Source organism: Felis catus, chromosome C1 (assembly GCF_018350175.1).
Source record: "Felis catus isolate Fca126 chromosome C1, F.catus_Fca126_mat1.0, whole genome shotgun sequence".
In the NCBI taxonomy this organism is placed as follows: Eukaryota; Metazoa; Chordata; class Mammalia; order Carnivora; family Felidae; genus Felis; species Felis catus.
This window is the reverse complement of record NC_058375.1, coordinates 182980894-183004314: the sequence shown is the minus strand read 5'-3', so window position 1 is coordinate 183004314 and position 23421 is coordinate 182980894. Positions and strand designations below refer to the sequence as shown.

At 40.0% G+C, this 23421-nt stretch overlaps 1 protein-coding gene across 5 annotated transcripts in view; it reads left to right on the top strand.

The window, feature by feature from the left end:
- The window catches only part of CC1H2orf66 (chromosome C1 C2orf66 homolog), a 46135-nt gene extending 23820 nt beyond the window's left edge, over positions 1–22315 (top strand). For 2 of the 5 annotated variants that reach the window (XM_045034201.1, XM_045034200.1), the window contains exons 3-5: positions 17498–17629; positions 19120–19318; positions 21734–22315. In XM_045034201.1, the coding sequence (XP_044890136.1) occupies positions 17498–17629; positions 19120–19299 (312 nt within the window). In that variant the 3' untranslated portion in view covers positions 19300–19318; positions 21734–22315. The other 3 variants (XM_045034202.1, XM_045034203.1, XM_045034199.1) reach the window with 3 other exon arrangements.
- Positions 22316–23421: the final 1106 nt, after the last annotated feature.

Sequence of the window (23421 nt, the reverse complement as noted above, 5' to 3'; positions counted from 1 at the left end):
CATGATTGGCCCGACATCCTAACACCTCTTGTATTAGTTTTCCTGTGGCTACTGCCACAGACTGCTAGACGTAGGTAGCCTAAAACAACAAAAAATTATGCTGTCACAGTTCTGGAGGCAAGAAGTCTGAAATCAGTATCAGTGAACCAAAATCAAGGTGTGGACAGGGCCACACCTCTGAAGGCCCTGGAGGAGGCCCTCCACCTCCGGAGGAGTCTTCCTCTGGAGACTGTAGGGAAGAATCAGTTACTTTCTTCTTTGAGCTTCTGGTGGTTGCATGCATCCTTGGATTGTGGTCTCAACTCCAGAACAATATTTCCTTTTTCTTTTTTTTTTTTGCAACAGGTAGATTGAATATTAAGTTATACTTTACTGGTCCTTTGAATATTCAAGTCAAATCAATAAATATCTATTGGTCAGCTATAGTTATCTCTTCCCTTTTCATTAAAATATGACAAGTTATAAATCTTTAGATTAACAATACAAATAGAAATGTAACAAAGCTTAAATTTCAAAAGAACATTATAATAAGCTAAGCTTCAGTTTTACCTAAAGAATTATTAATTCCATAAATATCTGTGATATGTTTGCCTACTGTATATCAGGCATTATGCCAGTGATAAAGACTGAAGAAGCTATGATAAAAAAGACTTGGTGCCTCCTTCAAGGAGCTTAGCCTTGGGAACAGTAAAACATGTGGAAGCAAATCTAGTCATTCTAATTCAACAAAGTAAGAGCTGTTGAAGTGACTAAGTGGTTTCTTTTTCTAAGAAGAAGTAACATTTGAGGTGAATCTTGAAGGTCAGGGATAAGTTCTGAGGGTATGCAAGGGTTAGAAAAGGCATTCCAAGCAGAACCAAAAGCCAAGTTCAAAGGCACTGAAATAGAAGTATGGATGATGTTCCCTGGAAAGATCACATGGCTGGAATGGTAGGATTGGGATATATTGAGGGCCTTTGCATAATGGTCAAGAGCTTAGAGTTTATCTTATGAGCATCAAGAAGCCACTAAAGGCGGCTGTGATCTTGTAAGCTTTTACTTACCAGTGTGACCTTGTTTTTCTGTTGCCTCTGCTCCAGGGTCAGTTGCAAAGCCAAAGATACTGCCAGCAACTTCAGACTCACTGCTGCAAAAGCAGACTGACTACAGAAAAGCTATTTGCAAAGTCCTAAGGAATTGTTTAGCTTTCTATATTTTAGGAAAATTCCTTTACTCCTTTATTATGACCTTGGAGATACTGGCCTGGAATGACAGGGAAATCCAGATTGAGAGAATTTGGTTTATATCGCAGGCACTGTGTGAATCTAGATATCTGCTTTCCTGCTGTTTCTCCAAGTTGGCTTCAGGTCAAGCATCATTATCATGATTTTTACCTTTTGTTGCCTCCATTCCTTCATCTTAGTTAAAGGAGAAGTAGCTTGAACTTAGGGTAGGATTGAAAAGTATGCTCTGGCTGGCCCTTTGTGACTAGCATTTGTTTCTCAGGAAGGCTGGTGCCAGGGAGGAAGATGGCCAGAGGAGGGACCATGGCAGAAGGGAAGGCTGCTGCTGAAGCCCCAGCAGGTGACAAGAAACACCCGATGAAAGCAGAGTTCCTGAGGCCAGGCAGCAAGAGCAATGCTCTTAAGGAAGGATTGCCACCCCACTTGGCCTTTGTCCCCTTCCTTTATTGATCCAGGCTCCTAGAATTGGCTCATACTCTGGTCTTTCAGAGATAAAAGCAGGGGTGCCTAGGTGGCTGTTCGTTAAGCGTCTGGCTCTTGATTTCAGCTCAGGTCATAGCTCATTGTTTGCAAGTTTGAGCCCCGAGCTGGGCTCTGTGCTGACATACTTGTGCTCTTGCCCTCTCTCAAAATAAATAAACTTAAAAAAAAAAGGAAGTAAAAACAACTGTAACTTATTTCAAACAGAGGAAGATTTTTTGTCTTCTTAAACATATGCATTTAACATTTTTTTAAATCTTTGAGAAAGAGAGAGACAAGCAGAGTGCAAGTAGGGGAGGGGCAGAGAGAGAGGGAGACACAGAATCTGAAGCAGGCTCCAGGCTCTGAGCTGTCCGCAGAGAGCCTGACACGGGGCTCGAACTCACCAACTGCGAGATCATGACCTGAGCTGAAGTCAGATGCTTAACTGACTGAGACACCCAGACACCCCACCCCTTTGACATTCTAAAAGCATTTAAAAACAAAGCAGAGCATAGCAAAGAATTAAAGAGATTTCTGCATGGTGAATGACTAGAGAATTCTGAAGGTCAACTTGAGAGAATCAGAGATATTTTATACAATGTCACTAATGCCAGAACGAGACAAAGGGTTAATCGTATTGTGGAGGTGTTGGAGTGTGGAGAATGTCACGGATTTTTTAAAACTAATTTTGTCACCCCTATCTGAATGGAGGAGGGAAGGAGTCCAATTTCATTGGTTTCTGGGCCTTCCCACACCTCTCCAAGGTCTCACAGGATCTGGAATCGATCTCACCGGCCTCCAGGATGAGAGGTGAGGCTTTCTTGTCCCATACAGCATGGGCACCGTGGCTCCCCTGAGCACGCTTCTTCGCTTCTGTTCTGTGTCTGGCAAGAGGCCTGTGCTTCTTCTCCCCTATTCTCTTTGGTCTTCCTTCAAACTGAAATCTGCCCACTGCCAGAAAAAATAGTCATGATTGCTATGAGCAGAAGCTGCCTGGTTTACTCTATTAATCACATGAGCAACCTTTTCACTATCTTTGAAGTTCTCATCATTAGTGAGGAAGCAGTCAATAGACAATAATTTTCCCTTTCCTTGATTCAGAGTGGGGAAAAGAAAAAGGAGATTAAATTCTTGTCCCTGTTCATGATACAGCTAAACAGCTATGTCAGCTCTGTCTTTTTCTACCTATTAGAGACCAGAAGGACTTAAAAGGGTTGTATAGTCCAACAGAGATCATCTTAAAACCTCCCGTGCCTCCTGCAATATCCTCTTTGTTTAGCATCCTTTCCTTATCCGTCCTGTCACGTTAAATTTATAATCTAAGTTTATAATTTAATCAGCACATGTTTATTGGATTTCTTTTATGTGTGTAGCCCTGTGCTGAGTATGCTATTTTCTCCTCAATTTATAATAGAGAAATGCCAGTAAAGGTCTGCATTCAGATGCCTCTGGGTGTGGAAGAGTCTTTTGCCTAGAATATTCCAACTGCCAACTTTTATAAATGCCCTGTTTATTGACGAGTCCAAATGGGATCATTTAGACCTGAAACTAATAGTTTGGGAACCTAACCTCCCTCTCTCTAACTCTCTCTTTCTCTCTCTCTCTCTCTCAAAATAAATAAATAGCTTATTGGAAAAAAAAAAAAAAGGAAGAAGAAGAAGTAAAAACAGCAGTAACATGTTACAAACAGAGGAAGGTCTTTTTTCTTCTTTAAACTACCCAGGGTTTTTCCTCCTCTCCCAACTGAATTCATTGAGCAAATACTTGCAAAATATCTACTTAGTGCTATGCTAATACATTCTGGAGAAAATGTCATCATTAGCTTAATCAATAATACATTCTGCTCTTAAAGCAGAGATTTAGGGGCACCTGGGTGGCTCAGTCAGTTAAGCATCCAACTCTTGATTTCAGCTCAGGTCATGATGACATGCTTCATGAGATTGAGCCCCCCATCAGGCTCGGCGCCAACAGCCCCGAGTCTCCTTGGGATTCTCTCTCTCCCTCTCTCTCTGCCCCTTCCCTGCCCATTCTCTCTCTCAAAGTAAATAAACTTTAAATAGCTATAAAAATAAAACAAATTTAAAATTAATAAACAATTAAAACAATTAAAAACACTAGGTTTTTTTTGATGGGCTCTTTTTTCTCTTTTCTTTTAATTGTTTTTTTAAATTTACATCCAAATTAGTTAGCATATAGTGCAACGATGATTTCAGGACTAGATTCCTTAGTGCCCCTTACCCGTTTAACCCATCCCCCCTCCCACAACCCCTCCAGCAACCCTCAATTTGTACTCCATATTTTTGAGTCTCTATGTTTTGTCCCCCTCCCTGTTGTTATATTATTTTTGTTTCCCTTCCCTTATGTTCATCTGTTTTGTCTCCTAAAGTCCTCATATGAGTGAAGTCATATGACATTTGTCTTTCTCTGCCTGACTAATTTCACTTAGCATAATACCCTCCAGTTCCATCCATGTAGTTGCAAATGGCAAGATTTCATTCTTTTTGGTTGCCAAGTAATACCCCATTGTATATATATACCACATCTTCTTTATCCATTCATCCATCGATGGATGTTTGGGCTCTTTCCATACTTTGGCTATTGTTGATAGTGCTGCTATAAACATGGGGGTGCACGTGTCCCTCTGAAACAGCACACCTGTATCCCTTGGATAAATACCTAGTAGTGCAATTGCTGGGCCATAGGGTAGTTCTATTTTTAGTTCTTTGAGGAAACTCCATACTGTTTTCCAGAGTGGCTGCACCAGCTTGCATTCCCACCAACAATGCAAAAGAGATCCTCTTTCTCCGCATCCTTGCCAACGTCTGTTGTTGCCTGAGTTGTTAATGTTAGCCATTCTGACAGGCATAAGGTGGTATCTCATTGTGGTTTTGATTTGTATTTCCCTGATGATGAGTGAAGTTGAGCATGTTTTCATGTGTCGGTTGGCTATCTGCATGTCTTCCTTGGAGAAGTGTCTATTCATGTCTTTTACCCATTTCTTCACTGGATTATTTGCTTTTTGGGTGTTGAGTTTGATAAGTTCTTTATACATTTTGGATACTAACCCTTTATCTGATATGTCGTTTGCAAATATCTTCTCCCATTCTGTCGGTTGCCTTTTAGTTTTGTTGATTGTTTCCTTCGCTGTGCAGAAGCTTTTTATTTTGATGAGGTCCCAATAGTTCATTTTTGCTTTTGTTTCCCTTGCCTCCAGAGACGTGTTGAGTAAGAAGTTGCTGCGGCCAAGATCAAAGAGGTTTTTGCCTGCTTTCGCCTCGAGGATTTTGATGGCTTCCTGTCTTACATTGAGGTCTTTCATCCATTTTGAGTTTATTTTTGTGTATGGTGTAAGAAAGTGGTCCAGGATCATTTTTCTGCCTGTGCTGTCCAGTTTTCCCAGCACCACTTGCTGAAGAGACTGTCTTTATTCCATTGGATATTCTTTCCTGCTTTGTCCAAGATTAGTTGGCCATACGTTTGTGGATCCATTTCTGGGTTCTCTATTCTGTTCCATTGATCTGAGTGTCTGTCCTTGTGCCAGTGCCACACTGTCTTGATGATTACAGCTTTGTAGTATAGCTTGAAGTCTGGGATTGTGATGCCTCCTGCTTTGGTTTTCTTTTCCAAGATTGCTTTGGCTAGTCGGGGTCTTTTCTGGTTCCATACAAATTTTAGGATTATTTGTTCTAGCTCTGTGAAGAATGCTGGTGTTACTTTGATAGGGATTGCATTGAATATGTAGATTGCTTTGGGTAGTATCGACATTTTAACAATATTTGTTCTTCCTACCCAGGAGCATGGAATATTTTTCCATTTTTTTGTGTCTTCTTCAATTTCTTTCATAAGCTTTCTACAGTTTTCAGGGTATAGATTTTTCACCTCTTTGGTTAGATTTATTCCTAGATATTTTATGGTTTTTGGTGCAATTGTAAATGGGATCGATTCCTTGATTTCTCTTCCTGTAGCTTCATTGTTGGTAAAAAATACTAGTTTTATTTAAATGTATAATTTTTTTTAATGTTTATTTTTGAGAGAGAGAGAGAGAGAGAGACAGTATGTGAGCTGGAGAAGGGCAGAAGGAGAGGGAGACACAGATGCTGAAGCAGGCTCCAGGCTCTGAGCTTTCAGCACTGAGCCCAATGCAGGGGTCAAACTCAAGAGCCACGAGATCAGGACCTGAGCCGAAGTCAGTCACTTAACCGAATGAACCACCCAAGCACTCTTATAACTTATTTAAACAATCAGGAAGACTCCAGTCTTCCTTTTTTTAAGTTTATTTATTTATTTAAAAAATTTTTAAGTTATTTATTTATTTTGAGAGACAGAGCAAGTAGTGTAGGGGCAGAGAGAGAGGGAAAAGAGAGAGAATCCCAAGCAGACTGTGCACTGTCAGTGCAGAGCCTGATGCAGGACTCAAACTCATGAAGTGTGAGATCATGACCTGAGCTGAAATCAAGAGTCAGACACTCAACCAACTGAGCTACCTAGGCTCCCCTGGAAAACTTCAGCCTTTGTGAATAAGATGATAATATGTGTATGTTACCTTTAGCCCATTTCTCTATTGAGAAACTCTACAGGCATAGTTCATTGTGCTGTGCTTCACTTTATGACACTTCACAGATACTTTGTTTTTTTACAGATTGTAGGTTTGTGGCAACCCTGCACCTACCAAGTCTATCAGTGCCATTTTCCCAACACATTTGTTCACTTTGTGTCTCTGAGTCACATTTTGGTAATTCTTACAATATTTCAAACTTTTCTATTATTATTATATTTGTTAACGGTGATCTGTGATCAGTGACCTTTGATGTTCCTATTGTAATTGTTTTGGTGTACCACGAACTGCACCCACGTGAGAGCGTGAACTCAATAAATGTGTGTATTCTGACTGTTCCACCAACTGGCTGTTCTCCTATCTCCTTCTTCTCAGTCTTCCTTATTCCCTGAGACACAACTATATTGAAATTAGGCCAATTAACAATCTACAGTGGCCGTTTGTGTTCAAATGGAAGGGTCACATATCTCTCACTTTAAATCTAAAGCTAGAAATGATTAAGCTAAGTGAAGATGGCATATTGAAAGCCATAAGCTAGGTTAAGATATGTTCCAGTTGGCCAAGTTATAAAGAAAAGGAGAAGTTCTTGAAGGAAATTAAAAGTACTACTCCGGTGAACACACAAATGATAAGAAAGCAAAACAGCCTTATTGCTAATATGGAGAAAGTTTGAGTGGTCTGGATAGAAGACCAAACCAACCACATTCCCTTAAGCCAAAGCCTGACCCAGAGCAGGGTCCTTACTCTCTACAATTTTATGAAGGCTGAGAGAGTTGAAGAAGCTGAATAGTATGTTTGAACGTGGTAGAAGTTGGTTCGTGTGGTTTAAGGAAAGAAGCCATCTCCAGAATATAAAAGTGCAGGGTGAAGCAGCAAGAGCTGATGTAGAAGCTGCAGTAAGTTATGCAGAAGATCCAGCTAAGATAATTAATCAAGGTGGTTGCACTAAACATTTTTTAAAATGTAAATGAAATAGCTTTCTATTAGAAGACGATGCTTTCTAGGACTTTCATAGCTAGAGAGAAGTCAATGCCTGGTTTCAAAGCTTCAAAGGACAGGTTGACTCTCTTATTAGGGGCTAATGCAACTGGTGACTTTAAGTTGAAGCCAATGCTCATTGAACATTTTGAAAATCCCAGGACCTTTAAAAATCACGCTACATCTACTCTTGCTGCATTCTGTAAATGGACCAAAAAAGCCTGGATGACAGCACATCTGTTTACAAGATGGCTTTCTGAATATTTTAAGCCCGCTGTTGATACATACTACGCAGAAAAAAAGCCCCCTTTCAAAATATTACTGCTCATTGACAATGCACCTGGTCTCCCAAAAGCTCTTATAGAGATGTACCATGAGATTAATGTTGTTTTCATGCCTGCTAATACATCTATTCTGCAGCCAATGGGTCAAGGAAATACCTGTCATAAGGCCATAGCTGCCATAGATAGTGATTTCTCTGATGGATATGGACAAAGTAAATTGAAAACCTTCCTGGAAGAATTCACCATTCTAAATACCATTAAGAACATTCGTGATTCATGGGAAGGGGTCAAAATATCAGCATTCACAGGAATTTGGAAGAAGTTGATTCCATCCCTCATGGTTGACCTTGAGGAGTTCAAGACTTCAGTGGAGGAAGTTATTGCTGATGTGGTGGAAAGAGCAAGAGGACTAGAATTAGAAGTGGAGCCTGAAGATGTGACTGGGTTGCTACAATCTCATGATAAAACTTGAGAAGTGGGGGGTGGGGGGGCACCTGGGTGGCTCAGTTGGTTATGCATCTGACTTTAGCTCAGGTCATGATCTCATGGTGAGTTTGAGCACCACGTCAGACTCTGTACTGACAGCTCAGAACCTGGAGTCTGCTTTGGATTCTGTGTCTCCCTCTCTCTCTGCCCCTCTCCCACTCGCAGTCTGTCTCTCTCTCTCAAAAATAAATAAATATTGGGGCGCCTGGGTGGCTCAGTCGGTTAAGTGTCTGACTTCAGCTCAGGTCATGATCTCACTGTCTGTGGGTTTGAGCCCCGCATCAGGCTCTGTGCTGACAGCTCAGAGCCTGGAGACTGCTTTGGTTTCTGCGTCTCCCTCTCTCTTTGCCCCTCCCCTGCTTGCACTCTGTCTCTGTCTCTCAATTATAAATAAACATTTAAATAAATAAATAAATAAATAAATAAATAAATAAACGTTAAAAAAAAACTTGAGAAGTGTGCAAAATTCTATCAAGTAGCATCACATGCTGTGGATAAATCATGAGTTGAAAGAAAGAGTCAATTGATATGATGAAGTTCATTTTAGTCTTATTTTAAGAAACTGCCACAGCCACCCCAAAGTTCAGCAACTACCACCCTGATCAGTCAGTAGCCATCAACATCAAGGCAAGACCTTCCACCAGCAAAAACATGACTCGCTCAAAGTTCATATGATGGTACCCTTTTTTTCTTCTTTAGCAATAAAGCATTTTTAAATTAAGGCATGTACATTGTTATTTAGACATAATGATCTTGCACACTTAATATACTATAGCATAGTGTAAGCATAACTTTTATATGCACTGAGAAATGAATAAATTCATTTGACTCACTTTCTGGTGGTATTCACTTTATTGTCATGGTCTGGAACCTAACCCACAATATCTCTGAGGTATGCCTGTAAATACTTAATTTAAGAAATGAAAAGGTGGGGGGGGGGAATTAGCTGTTTTTATACAAATGGAGATAAAGTTAAAAAAATATTCACAGATAAATGGCTATGAAAATCTATTCTAATTTATTCACTCTTTCCAAATTTAAAAAGTGTATCATTTAAGTATTGGGCTCAATGTGCACGGCATTGGGAATATAAGGGTGAGCACTGTCTAAGGAGTTTACAATGTAGTGACTTTGCTGTAATCTCATTAACAATTTAACACTTAAGTATCATTAGGTGCTTTAACTTCAAAGTCCTAGAGTTTTAAGGACAGATGAGGCAATGGAATTCCAGGATATTCATTTACTCACTTAGCCACTGACATTTAAACAAATTCAAGTCTCTCCCTGGACACCTTCCCTTCCCATCACTCTCCTCTCCAGTTACTTCCTTTTTCTTTCCTCTCTCTCACAGCTAACCTTCTCAAGCACTTGTACCATCCCTCCTCTTCATCTGCTCACTCCTAATCTTTTGCCTGCATCTACCAGCACTAATGTCCCATGGACCCTTCTCAGCCCTCATTTTACCCAGTTCGTCCTTTCTTAAAACATTTTCCTCTCTTGTTTCAATACCATCCTGGTTTCCCCTACACAAGGGTCTCCTTGTGTAGATTCCTGCATATGGCTGTTCTGTGTAAAAACTTCTCAAAGCTCAAGTCCTAGACCTCTTTTTCTCATTTTCTAATTTTTAATTTTATGTTTCCTTATTTTTGAGAGAGAGCTAGACAAAGAGCAAGTGAGGAGGGAGCAGAGAGAGAGGGGGACACAGAATCCAAAGCAGGCTCCAGTCTCTGAGCTGTCAGCACAGAGCCAACCCATGAACCATGAGATCATGATCTGAGCCAAAATTGGATGCCTAACTGACTGAGCCACCCAGGCACCCCTCTAATTTTTTAATTTTTACTGAGGTAATCTCATCCACTTATATGCTAGCAACTCCCACATTTACATTTTTTCCCCAGACCTCCCCTCTGAGCTGCAGACCTATGTATCCCACAGTATACTTTCCACTCCTCCACCCCTTGGAGATCTTGTTTTTTTGTTGTTGTTGTTTGGTGTTTTGTTTTGTTTTATTTTGTTTTGTTTTGTTTTAAGTAGGGGCTTCATGCCCAGCACAGAGCCCAACACAACCTCAGATTAAGACCAGAGCTGAAAGGCTGTCATTCAAAATAGAAGGAGAGATAAAAAAATTTCCCAGACAAACAAACAGTAAAGGAGTTTGGGACCACTAAACCAGCCCTGCAAGAAATGTTAAGGGGGACTTTCTGAGGGGAGAAAAGATGAAAATACATATATAAAAATAAATACCAAAACCAACAAAAGATCAGAAAGGACCAGAGTACACCACCAGAAACTCCAACTCTACAAGCATCAAAATGGCAATAAATTCATATCTTTCAGTAGTCACTCTAAACATCAAGGGACTCAATGCTCCAATCAAAAGACATAGGGTAACAAAATGGATAAGAAAACACGATCCATCTATATGCTGTTTACAAGAGACCCACTTTAGACCTAAAAACACCTTCAGATTGAAAATAAGAGGATGGTGAACCATCTATCATGCTAATGGTCAACAAAAGAAAGCCGGAGTAGCCATACTTATATCAGACAATCTAGACTTTAAAATAAAGACTGTATCAAGTGATGCAGAAGGGCATTATATCATAAGGGGTCTGTAGACCAAGAAGACCTAATAATTGTAAACATTTATGTGTCAAATGTGGTAGCACCCAAATATATAAATCAATTCATCACAAAGAAACTCATCAATAGTAATACCATAATAGTAGGAGACTTCAACATCCCACTCACAGCAATGGACAGATCTGATAAAAAAAAATCATCAAGGAAACAATGGCTTTGAATAACACACTGGACCAGGTGGACTTAACAGATATATTCAGAACATTTCATCCTAAAGCAGCAGAATATACATTCTTCTCCAGTGCACATGGAACGTTCTCCAGAATAGACCATATACTGGGACACAAATCAGCCCTAAGTAAGTACAAAAAGATAGAGATCATACCGTGCATATTTTCAGACCACAACACTATGAAACTCGAAATCAACCACAAGAAAAAATTTGGAAAGGTAACAAATACTTGGAGACTGAAGACCATCCTACTAAAGAATGAATGGGCTAACCAAGCAGTTAAAGAGGAAATGAAAAAGTATATGGAAGTCAATGAAAATGATAACACCACAACCCAAAACCTCTGGGACGCAGCAAAGGCGGTCATAAGAGGAAAGTATATAGCAATCCAGACCTTCCTAAAGAAGGAAGAAACATCTCAGATACACAACCTAACCTTATGCCTTAAGGAGCTGGAAAAAGAACAACAAATAAAGCCCCAAACCAGCAGAATACAGGAAATAATAAAGATTAGAGCAGAAATTAATGCTATCGAGACCAAAAAAACCGGTAGAACAGATCAATGAAATCAGAAGTTGGTTCTTTGAAAGAATTAACATTGATAAACCACTAGCCAGTTTGATCAAAAAGAAAAAGGAAAGGACTCAAATAAATAAAACCAAGAATGAAAGAGGAGAGATAACAACCAACACAACAGAAATAAAAACAATAATAAGAGAATATTATGAGCAATTATATGCCAATAAAATGGGCAATCTGGAAGAAATGGACAAATTCCTAGAAACATATACACTACAAAAACTGAAACAGGAAGAACTGGAAAATTTGAACAGACCCATAACCAGTAAGGAAATCGAATTAGTAATCAAAAATCTGCCAAAAAACAAGAGTCCAGGGCCAGATGGCCTACCAGGGGAATTCTACCAAACATTTAAGAAGAGTTAACACCTATTTTCTTGAAACTGTTCCAAAAAATAGAAAGGGAAGGAAAACTTCCAAACTCTTTCTATGAAGCCAGCATTACCTTGATTCCAAAATCAGACCGACACCCCTCTAAAAAGGAGAACTATAGACCAGTTTCTCTGATGAACATGGATGCAAAAATCCTCAACAAGATATTAGCCAACCAGATCCAACAATACATTAAAAAAATTATTCACCACGACCAAGCGGGATTTATACCTGGGATGCAGGGCTGGTTCAATATCCGCAAAACAATTAATGTGATTCATCACATCAATAAAAGAAAGGACAAGAACTGTATGATCCTTTCAATAGATGCAGAGAAAACATTTGACAAAATACAGCATCCTTTCTTGATAAAAACCCTCAAGAAAGTAGGGATAGAGGAGCATACCTTGAGATCATAAAAGCCATATATGAACAACCCAACGCTAATATCATCCTCAATGGGGAAAAACTGAGAGCTTTCCCCCTAAGGTCAGGAACAAGACAGGGACGTATGCTCTCGCCACTGTTATTCAACATAGTATTGGAGGTCTTAGCCTCTGCAATCAGAAAACACAAAGAAATAAAAGGCATCCAAATCAGCCAGGAGGAGGTCAAACTTTCACTCTTCGCAGACGACATGATACTCTATATGGAAAACCCAAAAGATTCCACCCCAGAACTGCTAAAACTGATCCATGAATTCAGCAAAGTTGCAGGATATAAAATCAACGCACGGAAATCGGTTGCATTCCTATACACGAACAATGAAGTGACAGAAAGAGAAATCAAGGAATCGATCCCATTTACAATTGCACCAAAAACCGTAAAATACCTAGGAATAAATCTAACCAAAGAGGTGAAAAATCTATACCCTGAAAACTGTAGAAAGCTTATGAAAGAAATTGAAGAAGACACACACACAAAAAAAAAAAATGGAAAAAGATTCCATGCTCCTGAGTAGGAAGAATAAATATTGTTAAAATGTCGATACTACCCAAAACAATCTACATATTCAATGCAATCCCTAGCAAAGTAACACCAGCATTCTTCACAGAGCTAGAACAAATAATCCTAAAATTTGTATGGAACCAGAAAAGACCCCGACTAGCCAAAGCAATCTTGGAAAAGAAAACCAAAGCAGGAGGCATCACAATCCCAGACTTCAAGCTATACTACAAAGCTGTAATCATCAAGACAGTGTGGCACTGGCACAAGGACAGACACTCAGATCAATGGAACAGAATAGAGAACCCAGAAATGGATCCACAAACGTATGGCCAACTAATCTTGGACAAAGCAGGAAAGAATATCCAATGGAATAAAGACAGTCTCTTCAGCAAGTGGTGCTGGGAAAACTGGACAGCGACATGCAGAAGAATGAGCCTGGACCGCTTTCTTACACCATACACAAAAATAAACTCAAAATGGATGAAAGACCTCAATGTAAGACAGGAAGCCATCAAAATCCTTGAGGAGAAAGCAGGCAAAAACCTCTTTGATCTTGGCCGCAGCAACTTCTTACTCAACACGTCTCTGGAGGCAAGGGAAACAAAAGCAAAAATGAACTATTGGGACCTCATCAAAACATAGAGACTGCACAGCGAAGGAAACAATCAACAAAACTAAAAGGCAACCGACAGAATGGGAGAAGATATTTGCAAACGACATATCAGATAAAGGGTTAGTATCCAAAATGTATAAAGAACTTATCAAACTCAACACCCAAAAAGCAAATAATCCAGTGAAGAAATGGGTAAAAGACATGAATAGACACTTCTCCAAGGAAGACATGCAGATAGCCAACCGACACATGAAAACATGCTCAACTTCACTCATCATCAGGGAAATACAAATCAAAACCACAATGAGATACCACCTTATGCCTGTCAGAATGGCTAACATTAACAACTCAGGCAACAACAGACGTTGGCAAGGATGCGGAGAAAGAGGATCTCTTTTGCATTGTTGGTGGGAATGCAAGCTGGTGCAGCCACTCTGGAAAACAGTATGGAGTTTCCTCAAAGAACTAAAAATAGAACTACCCTATGGCCCAGCAATTGCACTACTAGGTATTTATCCAAGGGATACAGGTGTGCTGTTTCAAAGGGACACGTGCACCCCCATGTTTATAGCAGCACTATCAACAATAGCCAAAGTATGGAAAGAGCCCAAACGTCCATCGATGGATGAATGGATAAAGAAGATGTGGTGTATATATTCACAATGAAGTATTACTCGGCAATCAAAAAGAATGAAATCTTGCCATTTGCAACTACGTGGATGGAACTGGAGGGTATTATGCTAAGTGAAATTAGTCAGGCAGAGAAAGACAAATGTCATATGACTTCACTCATATGAGGACTTTAGGAGACAAAACAGATGAACATAAGGGAAGGGAAATAAAAATAATATAACAACAGGGAGGGGGACAAAACATAGAGACTCATAAATATGGAGAACAAACAGAGGGTTACTGGAAGGGTTGTGGAAGGAGAGATGGGCTAAATGGGTAAGGGGCACTAAGGAGTCTACTCCTGAAATTATCGTTGCACTATATGCTAACTAATTTGGATGTAAATTTAAAAAAATAAAATTTAAAAAAACAAAATAGTGCAAAATATACTTTCAAATAAAATTTAAAGAAAGAAAAAAGAAAAAAAAAAAAAAGACCTGAGCTAAGATCAGGAGTCAGACACTTGGGGCTCCTGGATGGCTAAATCTGTTAATTAAGCCAGTGACTCTTGCTTTTGGTTAGGGTCATGATGTCATGGTCATGAGATCGAGCACCTCCATGGACTCTGAGCTGGGTGTGCCGCCTGCCTGAGATTCTCTCTCTCCCTCTACCTCTGCCCTCCCTAGCTCGCACTTGTCTGCATGTGCACACATGCTCTCTTTCTCTCTCACACACACACAAAAAAGAGCCAGATGCTTAACTGACTGAGCCACCCAAGGTGTCCCTCCACCGCTTGGAGATCTTAAAGTCTCCTTAAACACAACATGTCCCAAATGGAACTCATGATCTTTGTCCCTCTATGCCAATGTTCGATATCTCAGTGAATGGCCCTGTCATCCATTCAGCTATATAATCCTGATTGTTCTTGAAATTCTCTTCCCCTGAGTTCTGCCTTCCATAGTATTCAGGACATTGCCAGTACCTTCTAAAATATCTCTCAGATCCAGCCACATCTCTATATCTGTGATGCCATCCTAATCCAATTTAACATCTTCCTGCCTGGATTACTGCAATAGGCACCCAACTGTTCTCTCACATCCCTCTTTTCTAGCTCTATCTGCCCTCGCTGCAAGCAGAAAAATCTTTTAAAACTGCAAATCTGAGCAAGCTGTTTGGATACTTAAAACCCTTCAATCAGCATTGCTTGTGGCAGAAAGATCGTGATCTGACTACCTCTCCAACCCCATCTCACAGCACAGTCCCCCCTCTCTTTCTGGCATTGTAATTTATCTTCATTTGCTCCGATGTGCCATGTTGCTTTCAGCCAGAGTCTTATTTGAAACTCTAGTCCTTCTGTCTTTGCTAGGTTGCCTAGGTAACTCCTACTCACCTACTAGCTGTAAGGTCACTTCTTCACACAAGCCTTCCCTGACCCCTGAAACTGAATCATATCCCCCTCTGCTACAGTCTCACAGCACCCAGTTTCTCTTCATAGATATAATCATCATTCGTATTTATGCATTTTTGTTGTTTAATGATTTGATTAATCTGTTTTGCCCTCTAATGTATTAGTTTAATAAAGGCAGAGCCAATATTTATTATTCTTACCATTTGATCCTCAAAGCCTACTTGAACAGATGGTGACCACACTCATCGTGGTAAGCTTTTCATAATGTAATTGTCAAATCACTATGTGATACACCTGCAACTAATATAATGTTGTATGTCAACTATACCTTAATTAAAAATTTTTTAAATACATAAGGTCATTACATTAAAAAAAAAGGCCTATTAGAGTGCCTGGCACATAGTAGGCACTCAATAAAAGTTTGTTGAATTGGGGCACCTGAGTGGCTCAGCCAGTTAAGCATCCGACTTTGGCTCAGGTCGTGATCTCACAGTTCATGGGTTTGAGGCCCGTGTCCGGCTCTGTGCTGACAGCTTAGAGCCTGGAGCCTGCTTCAGATTCTGTGTCTCCCTCTCTCTCTGCCCCTCCCCTGCTTGTGCTCTGTCTCTTTCTCTCTCTCTCAAAATAAATAAACATTAAAAAAAATTTTTTTAAGTTTGTTGAATTAATTAACAATGGCATGAATAAATGAAGGTCATTAGTGACTTGCCCAGGATCGATATAGCAAGACAGACCATGGCCAGGTATTCTAAATTTTAGTCCATGTTACTAGCCTTCTCACAAAGACCTTGTCCTCAATTGTTCTGAATTACTGCAACCAAAGCAACTTCACAACTCATGTCCAATTTCTCGACCCTACCATTTTCTAAGGATGGAATTTATGCAGCAAGGAGATGCGATATGTATAGCAGTTTTTTTTCCAAGAAATACATGCTATCTTTTTGCTCTATTTCGAAGGGTTTTTTTTTTTATGATAAACCATGCCGCTATTTAAAACTTGTAAAGCTTTTTGAGATTCTCAGAAGAAATATAAGGCATAGATCACAAAGAACAGTTTTATCTCTTGCAATAGGATTTCCTGTTCAAAAAATGATGTTAATTTGAAAAGCTGATACCTCCAAAAGAGCATTCTATTAGGTGGGTAATCATCATCATATTGCCAGCTGCTGTGTATACCCTTCTCTTAAGAATGAAAAAGTAAAAATCCACTTTGTTGTGTACAAGTGCCTTGCGTGTTTTATAAAATCCACATAAAATGGTCAGTGGTTGGAGGAGAGGCTCCTGTATTTATAAGACAAATAAGTTCACTGTCACCCCTGAAGAAACTTGAAGATATGATTCTCAGGGGTGTTTGGTGCCTTGGATGAAAATGGAATCATTATTTTTCAACTTCCCCTGCTCACGTCATTGACTCCCACCTGCAGCCGGTCCATTGGTTATAAGTAGCCATAAATGGCCTTGCAGATTGTAAGCAGGGTAGCCAACCAGGACCAGCAAAGCCAAACTCCTGGTAAGCTTTATTAGCCCTTTCTGTGTATTTCATTTCCATTTCACATTTTGGAGTCAGAGACAATCCATACTTATGCTGATGTGGTGTGAGTCTGTCTGAGATGTGTGTATAAGGTGCATTTCTCAGTTTTTGGTATATCTTTTCTTTTTTCTCCTCCTCCTCCTCCTCCTCCTCCTCCTCCTCCTCCTCCTCCTCCTCCTTTGTTTATTGAGACTGCTATCTTAATACATACGTATGCTTTTTTTTTTTTTAAGACTTGCACTTTCTTTGGAGACAACAAAGTGCATTTTTTTCGAAGATGAAAAAGCGTACTCAGACTTTCTGGGTTGTATTCATAATTGCTTTGCTCATCACTGTATAACGTTATCATCATAGACTCCTTTAAGCTAATAAACTGGATTTGGGGGTCTTCATTTGCAAATAAACATGGGGAAAAAAGAGGGCTGCAAAATTCAGGTGCACCAATATACTATTTTTTCCTCCCTGTCTCTCTTTAAAAATGTTTCCTCTTTCTCTTTTTACTTTTGCCCTCCCTTCTCTCCTCCTCCCTCTTCCTTCACCTTCCTCCTACCCCTCCAACTCCTCCTTCTTCTTTTCTTTCCCTCTTGTCTCTCAGACCATTGATATCTCCCTGATCCTGCCTTCCACTCAGCTTCGTTCCACCATGCCCAAAGCACTCCTGCTGCTGTGTGTTGTCCTGGTGCTACTTGGGCTTGTGCCTGGAGCCACAGTGAGAAACGGAGAGAAATGGAAGCCGCTCAACAATCCCCGGAACAGAGAGCTGGTAAGAGCATACCCTGGGGCATGCTGGGCTGCAGGGTGAAATTGGCACCTCTCTGGATTTATGCACACTGCACTCTGTTGGAGCATGGTGGTGAGGAGGCTACCAAGTGCCAAGGCGATTCCTGCCGAGAAATCTGGTCAAGGGCTTTGCTAGCCTAGTAGCTGGTATCCTTTTGTTCTTCTGCCCAATTTATATCTGTCCTGTAAGGAGAAGCAAATTTATATATAGTAATGATTTTATGTACACACGACACCTTACATTTGTAAATGATCGTACATACACATTGACTTTATAGCCTGTATTTCTCACACATATACAAAATCAAGAGTATCGTGGGGAATTGATTTTTGCATAGCTCAGACTGAACTGATAATAAAATCAATTCTCATATGACCAACACGTGCAAAGCTCAATTACAAAAACTGAAAGTTGACCTGCATTCTTTTCAATTTACCAAGCATTCTTTTCTTTATTTTTTTTTTAAGATTTATTTTTAAGTAATCTCTACACCCAATGCGGGGCTCAGTACCACATCCCTGAGACCAAGAGTTGCACGCTCTACCAACTGAGTCAGCCAGGTGCTCCCCAAGCATTATTTTCAAGATAAATCTATCTAGGAAATAGAATTCAAAACATCAGTAAAAATTCTCTTTTGAAAATATGCCAAATACAATAAACATGCTGACATTACTATTTCAAAAAATAGTTTCCCTAAAGAAAATGATGTGAAATATGACAGTATAGGGTTAAAACAACCAAGCAGCCCTTTGCAAGCTTCTATGTATCCATTTTATAAAGGAAAGCTTTTTGAAAAACGCATGCCTGAAAGAATTGGTGCAGAAGACAATGGCCAGGATCTCACCTTCAGAGAGGAGGCCCAGAGCTTGACCACTGTGAAGTTCCATTTAATCTCTGACCTAAGTGGTTCACAGGTGGTTTACAAAGGACCCTCTGACCGTGATGCTATTAAATAATTGATGTTCCTCTCTCAATCTCCACCAAGAATGTTGAATTATCTTGTTTAGGGTTGAAATGTCAAAAACAAGGCAGGGTAGGGGCACCTGGGTGGTTCAGTCAGTTGAGCGTCCGACTTCAGCTCAGGTCATGATCTCACACTTAGTGAGTTCGAGCCCCACATCGAGCTCTGTGCTGACAGCTCAGGGCCTGGAGCCTGCTTCGGATTCTCTGTCTCCCTCTCTCTCTGCCCCTCCTCTGCTCATCTTCTGTCTCTCTCTGTCTCAAAAATAAATAGAAACATTTTTAAAAATTAAAAAAAAAAAACAAAAACAAGGCAGGGTAAAGGACAGTGGAGGGGAAGTAGGAGAAGTAGCTAAATTTTGTACTTGTATTTCTGGATTTTCTACCTCCTGCCTCCTAGATTAGCCCTAAAGTCAATTCACGGAGGAAAAAAGAGGGGGAAAATATCCGTCTCTGAGTATTTTTTATATTTAATTTACATACCGCATTGAACACTTTCTTTCTCTCTTCAGTTTTTCAGAACCCTTCAGGCATATCTTAAGGGAAGAGGTCTTGATCTTGGGAGATTTCCGAACACTTTCTCCATGAATGAGAATCCCAGACCCCTCTCTTTCCAATCAGAACTTCTTGCTTCTGCATTTGCAGATTATGAGGAGCAGAAAAACTCCTTTCCTAATTACATCAAAGGCTGAATGTTTCCTCTGAACACAGGTAAGTTATCCCTTTATTCCCAGGATCTGTCCAATTATAACAACTCAGTCATAAAGAGATTTTGAAAGTATTTATTTGAAAAAATGATTTTATTTCCTCAGAGAAATATGTGCTCAGTTCTGATGATACTCATCACCGTTAATATTTGGATTTGGTTCATGTATTTCGCTGCCTGGTTTTAAAAAGAAATGAAAGTTGGGGTGCCTGGGTGGCTTGGTCGGTTAAGCGTCCGACTTCGGCTCAGGTCATGATCTCACGGTCCGTGGGTTCGAGCCCCGCATCGGGCTCTGTGCTGACAGCTCAGAGCCTGGAGCCTGTTTCAGATTCTGTGTCTCCCTCTCTCTCTCTGCCCCTCCCCTGTTCATGCTCTGTCTCTCTCTGTCTCAAAAGTAAATAAACGTTAAAAAAAAATAAAAAAAAAAAGAAATGAAAGTTTATAATTTTATAAGCATAGTTTTCTGGGAAGAGATACATTAAAATAGAATGATCACTCTTTTTTTTTAAATTTAAAGTAGTCTGTATGCCCAACATGGGGTTTAACTCACAACCCCGAGGTTAAAAGTCACCTGCTGTATGAACTGAACCTTCCAGGTGCCCCTAGAATTATCACTCTTAATAGGATTTGTAAATATAGTGGAATATCACACACTTTTACCTATCTTTTTTGAATACCAGGTCATATAGCTAGTTATGTGGAAATCATATACAAAGAAATAAGGTGGGGCATCTGGGTGTCTCGGTTGGTTAAAAACATCTAACTCTTGATTTCGGCTCAGGTCTTGATCTCACAGTTCATGAGATCGAGCCTGGATTCAAGCTCTGAGATGTCTGCTTGGATTTTCTCTCTCTCCCTCTCTCTCTCTCTCTGCTCCTCCCCTACCCTCTCAAAATAAATAAATAAACTTTAAAAATGTCAAATTGTGCAGTTGGATTTAATAGAAAGAAAAGTTAAAAAAATTATCTTCTTGGAAAAAAGTAATAAACATATATTTGAGCTTGAACTTCCTCACCTAAAGAAAAAAAAAGTAAAATATTGTAAAGATGGCACTTTCCTCATGGAAAAAAAAATTAGAAACTTATTTATGTTTAAAATTTGTGTTTTATTATTCTTTTTTTTTTTTTGAGAAAGAGAGTGAGAGAGAGAGAGCACACATGCGCAAGCAAGCAGGAAAGGAGGAGAGAGAGAGAGAGTGAGAGAGAGAGGATCTCAAGCAGGCTCACGCCCAGTGTGGAGCATGACAGTGAGATCATGAGCTGAGCCGAAATCAAGAGTTGATCACTTAACCAACTGAGCCCCCCAGGTGCCCCTATTCTTATTACTTGAGCATTCCTATCAAATAAATATTTACCATTTAGGAAAAAAAAAAAAAAACAAGAAACAGGTATGGTGTACTCCAAGAAAACACAATGTGATTCTAGTCTATTAACTTTTTGTTTGGCTAAATAATAAAGGGAACTGAATCATGATTAAAATCCACTCCCATTCTTCCAATGGGTAGGGATGAGATTGTGAGGAACATACATACTATTGCTGTACTTTATTGTGTATGGGAAAGCATTTTGATGATTAGTTCCTTTAAATGTGATGATTTTTTAAAATAATGATTGTTATTCTAAATGGAAGATGCAATTTACTATGTGGCATATGTGCTTGAAAGCTCTTACAATGAGAAAATGAAATAGAATGAACGGGAAGCCATTATGGAAGGGTTGCCTTGACTAATATTCACTCTTGGGCCCTAGGCTATTAATCACTAAAGTAAAGAATAGTTATTAATATCACAGTATCTGCTTTAGTATGAGACAGAATTGCATGCAATCTGGTTGTGAGCCTTAGTTTCTTCATTTATAAATTGCAGACACTGATCTCTAACTCACAGATACTATCAGAGAAAATATCAAATAAATAGTGTCATGTGAGCATGGAATGAGGTAATGTTTAAGGGCAGGAAACGGAAAAAACACCAAGTTGGTAGTATTGTAATGTGATGGGAATTTTTCAACTTTGTGAGAGAAGTTAAGCTTCTGTTAGGAGAATATTTCAATTTTTTTTAACGTTTATTCATTTTTGAGACAGAGAGAGACAGAGCATGACCGGGGGAGGGTCAGAGAGAGGGAGACACAGAATCCGAAACAGGCTCCAGGCTCTGAGCTGTCAGCACAGAGCCTGACATGGGGCTCGAACCCACAGACCGGGAGATCATGACCTGAGCCGAAGTCAGACGCTTAACCGACTGAGCCACGCAGGCGCCCCAGGAGAATATTTCATAATTACATGCGCTCCTTTCCTAACATCTCTGATTAGAAAAGAAAAACAAAAAGAGTCTTTGTTGAAATATGTTGCCCTTTGGGTCATTGTGTTGCTTGAAGAGTCTTCTCTTTCTATTTCATGATAACATTTTTTTGTTCTTTCAGGTGTCTGGCTATTTTAAAACTACAGATCAAGCTTCTCATCAGAAAAATTCAATCATGGTCATGGCTAAACCTTTTCCCCCTCCACTTTTGTCAATTTATAATGGTTTTATTCTACATTTCCAGATTTACATATAAATGGGTCGAGCTTTGGGACATATGTGACTTATGTGCATATTTTTGGAGTCTTTTTTCCATTCTATAAACCATAAACATCAATGTAGAGCACTGGACATATTTCTAAGAGTTACAAAAATACTGTAGAGTCCAAAGAGATGATGATCTTTCAAATTACCTTTCCTTTAAGCTTGTCTTTCAAGCTTGTGTGCTTATTACCTTTTATCAATAAATATTAAAAAAAATTTTTTTTAATGTTTATTTATTTTTGAAGGAGAGAGATACAGAGTATGAGCGAGGGAGGGGAGGAGAGAGAGAGAGACACAGAATAATGATACAGGAAAAGCAGCTATTCCAAATGAAAATATGAGAGTCAGAATATTTCAGCCTAAGTTGGTGGAGAGAGGAGAATGTCAGTTGGTTGTAAAAAAAGGGACCGGGGCGCCTGGGTGGCGCAGTCGGTTAAGCGTCCGACTTCAGCCAGGTCACGATCTCGCGGTCCGTGAGTTCGAGCCCCGCGTCAGGCTCTGGGCTGATGGCTCAGAGCCTGGAGCCTGTTTCCGATTCTGTGTCTCCCTCTCTCTCTGGCCCTCCCCCGTTCATGCTCTGTCTCTCTCTGTCCCAAAAATAAATAAACGTTGAAAAAAAATTAAAAAAAAAAAAAAAGGGACCTGTTTCTACTCCAGGCTCCAGGCTCTGAGCTGTCAGTACGGAGCGCGACTCGGGGCTCGAACTCACGGACCCCACAGACCATGAGACTATGACCTGAACCAAAGTCAGACCTTTAACCGACTGAGCCACCCAGGTGCCCCTATCAATAAACATTTTTTACTGGAAAGGGACTCTGCTCATTTTTAGTATCGTTCATTATATATAATAGAGATTTGGGCTTAAAATTGCTCTTTTTCCTGAAAAGAAGCTGCATTCCCACATTCAGCATATGCCACTGAAAGACCTCACAATGTTTGTTTCACACCAAGGGAGAGGAAGTGATAAATATCCACAGTTAAGTTGAAATGGAAAGCAAAGGCACTGGGGATTCTAGGAGTTGCTAGAGTCTTTAGGAGATGTTCCCTGCCATCGTTCAGAGGTGGACATTGTGTTACACCAAATATCCCAGCTGCGCTCAGCTCTGGTTCTTCTGCACACACAGCTTCTCAAGAATGGCAGTGGAGGGGCGCCTGAGTGGCGCAGTCGGTTAAGCGTCGGACTTCAGCCAGGTCACGATCTCGCGGTCCGTGAGTTCGAGCCCCACGTCAGGCTCTGGGCTGATGGCTCGGAGCCTGGAGCCTGTTTCCGATTCTGTGTCTCCCTCTCTCTCTGCCCCTCCCCCGTTCGTGCTCTGTCTCTCTCTGTCCCAAAAATAAATAAACGTTGAAAAAAAGTTAAAAAAAAAAAAAAAGAATGGCGAGTGGAAACAGGTGGAGTAGAAACAGGTCCCTTTTTTACAACCAACTGACCTTCTCCTCTCTCCACCAGCTTAGGCTGAAATATTCTGACTCTCATATTTTCATTTGGGATAGCTGCTTTTCCTGTATCATTATGGAGAGCCACATCATTTTCTGTGATTCTTG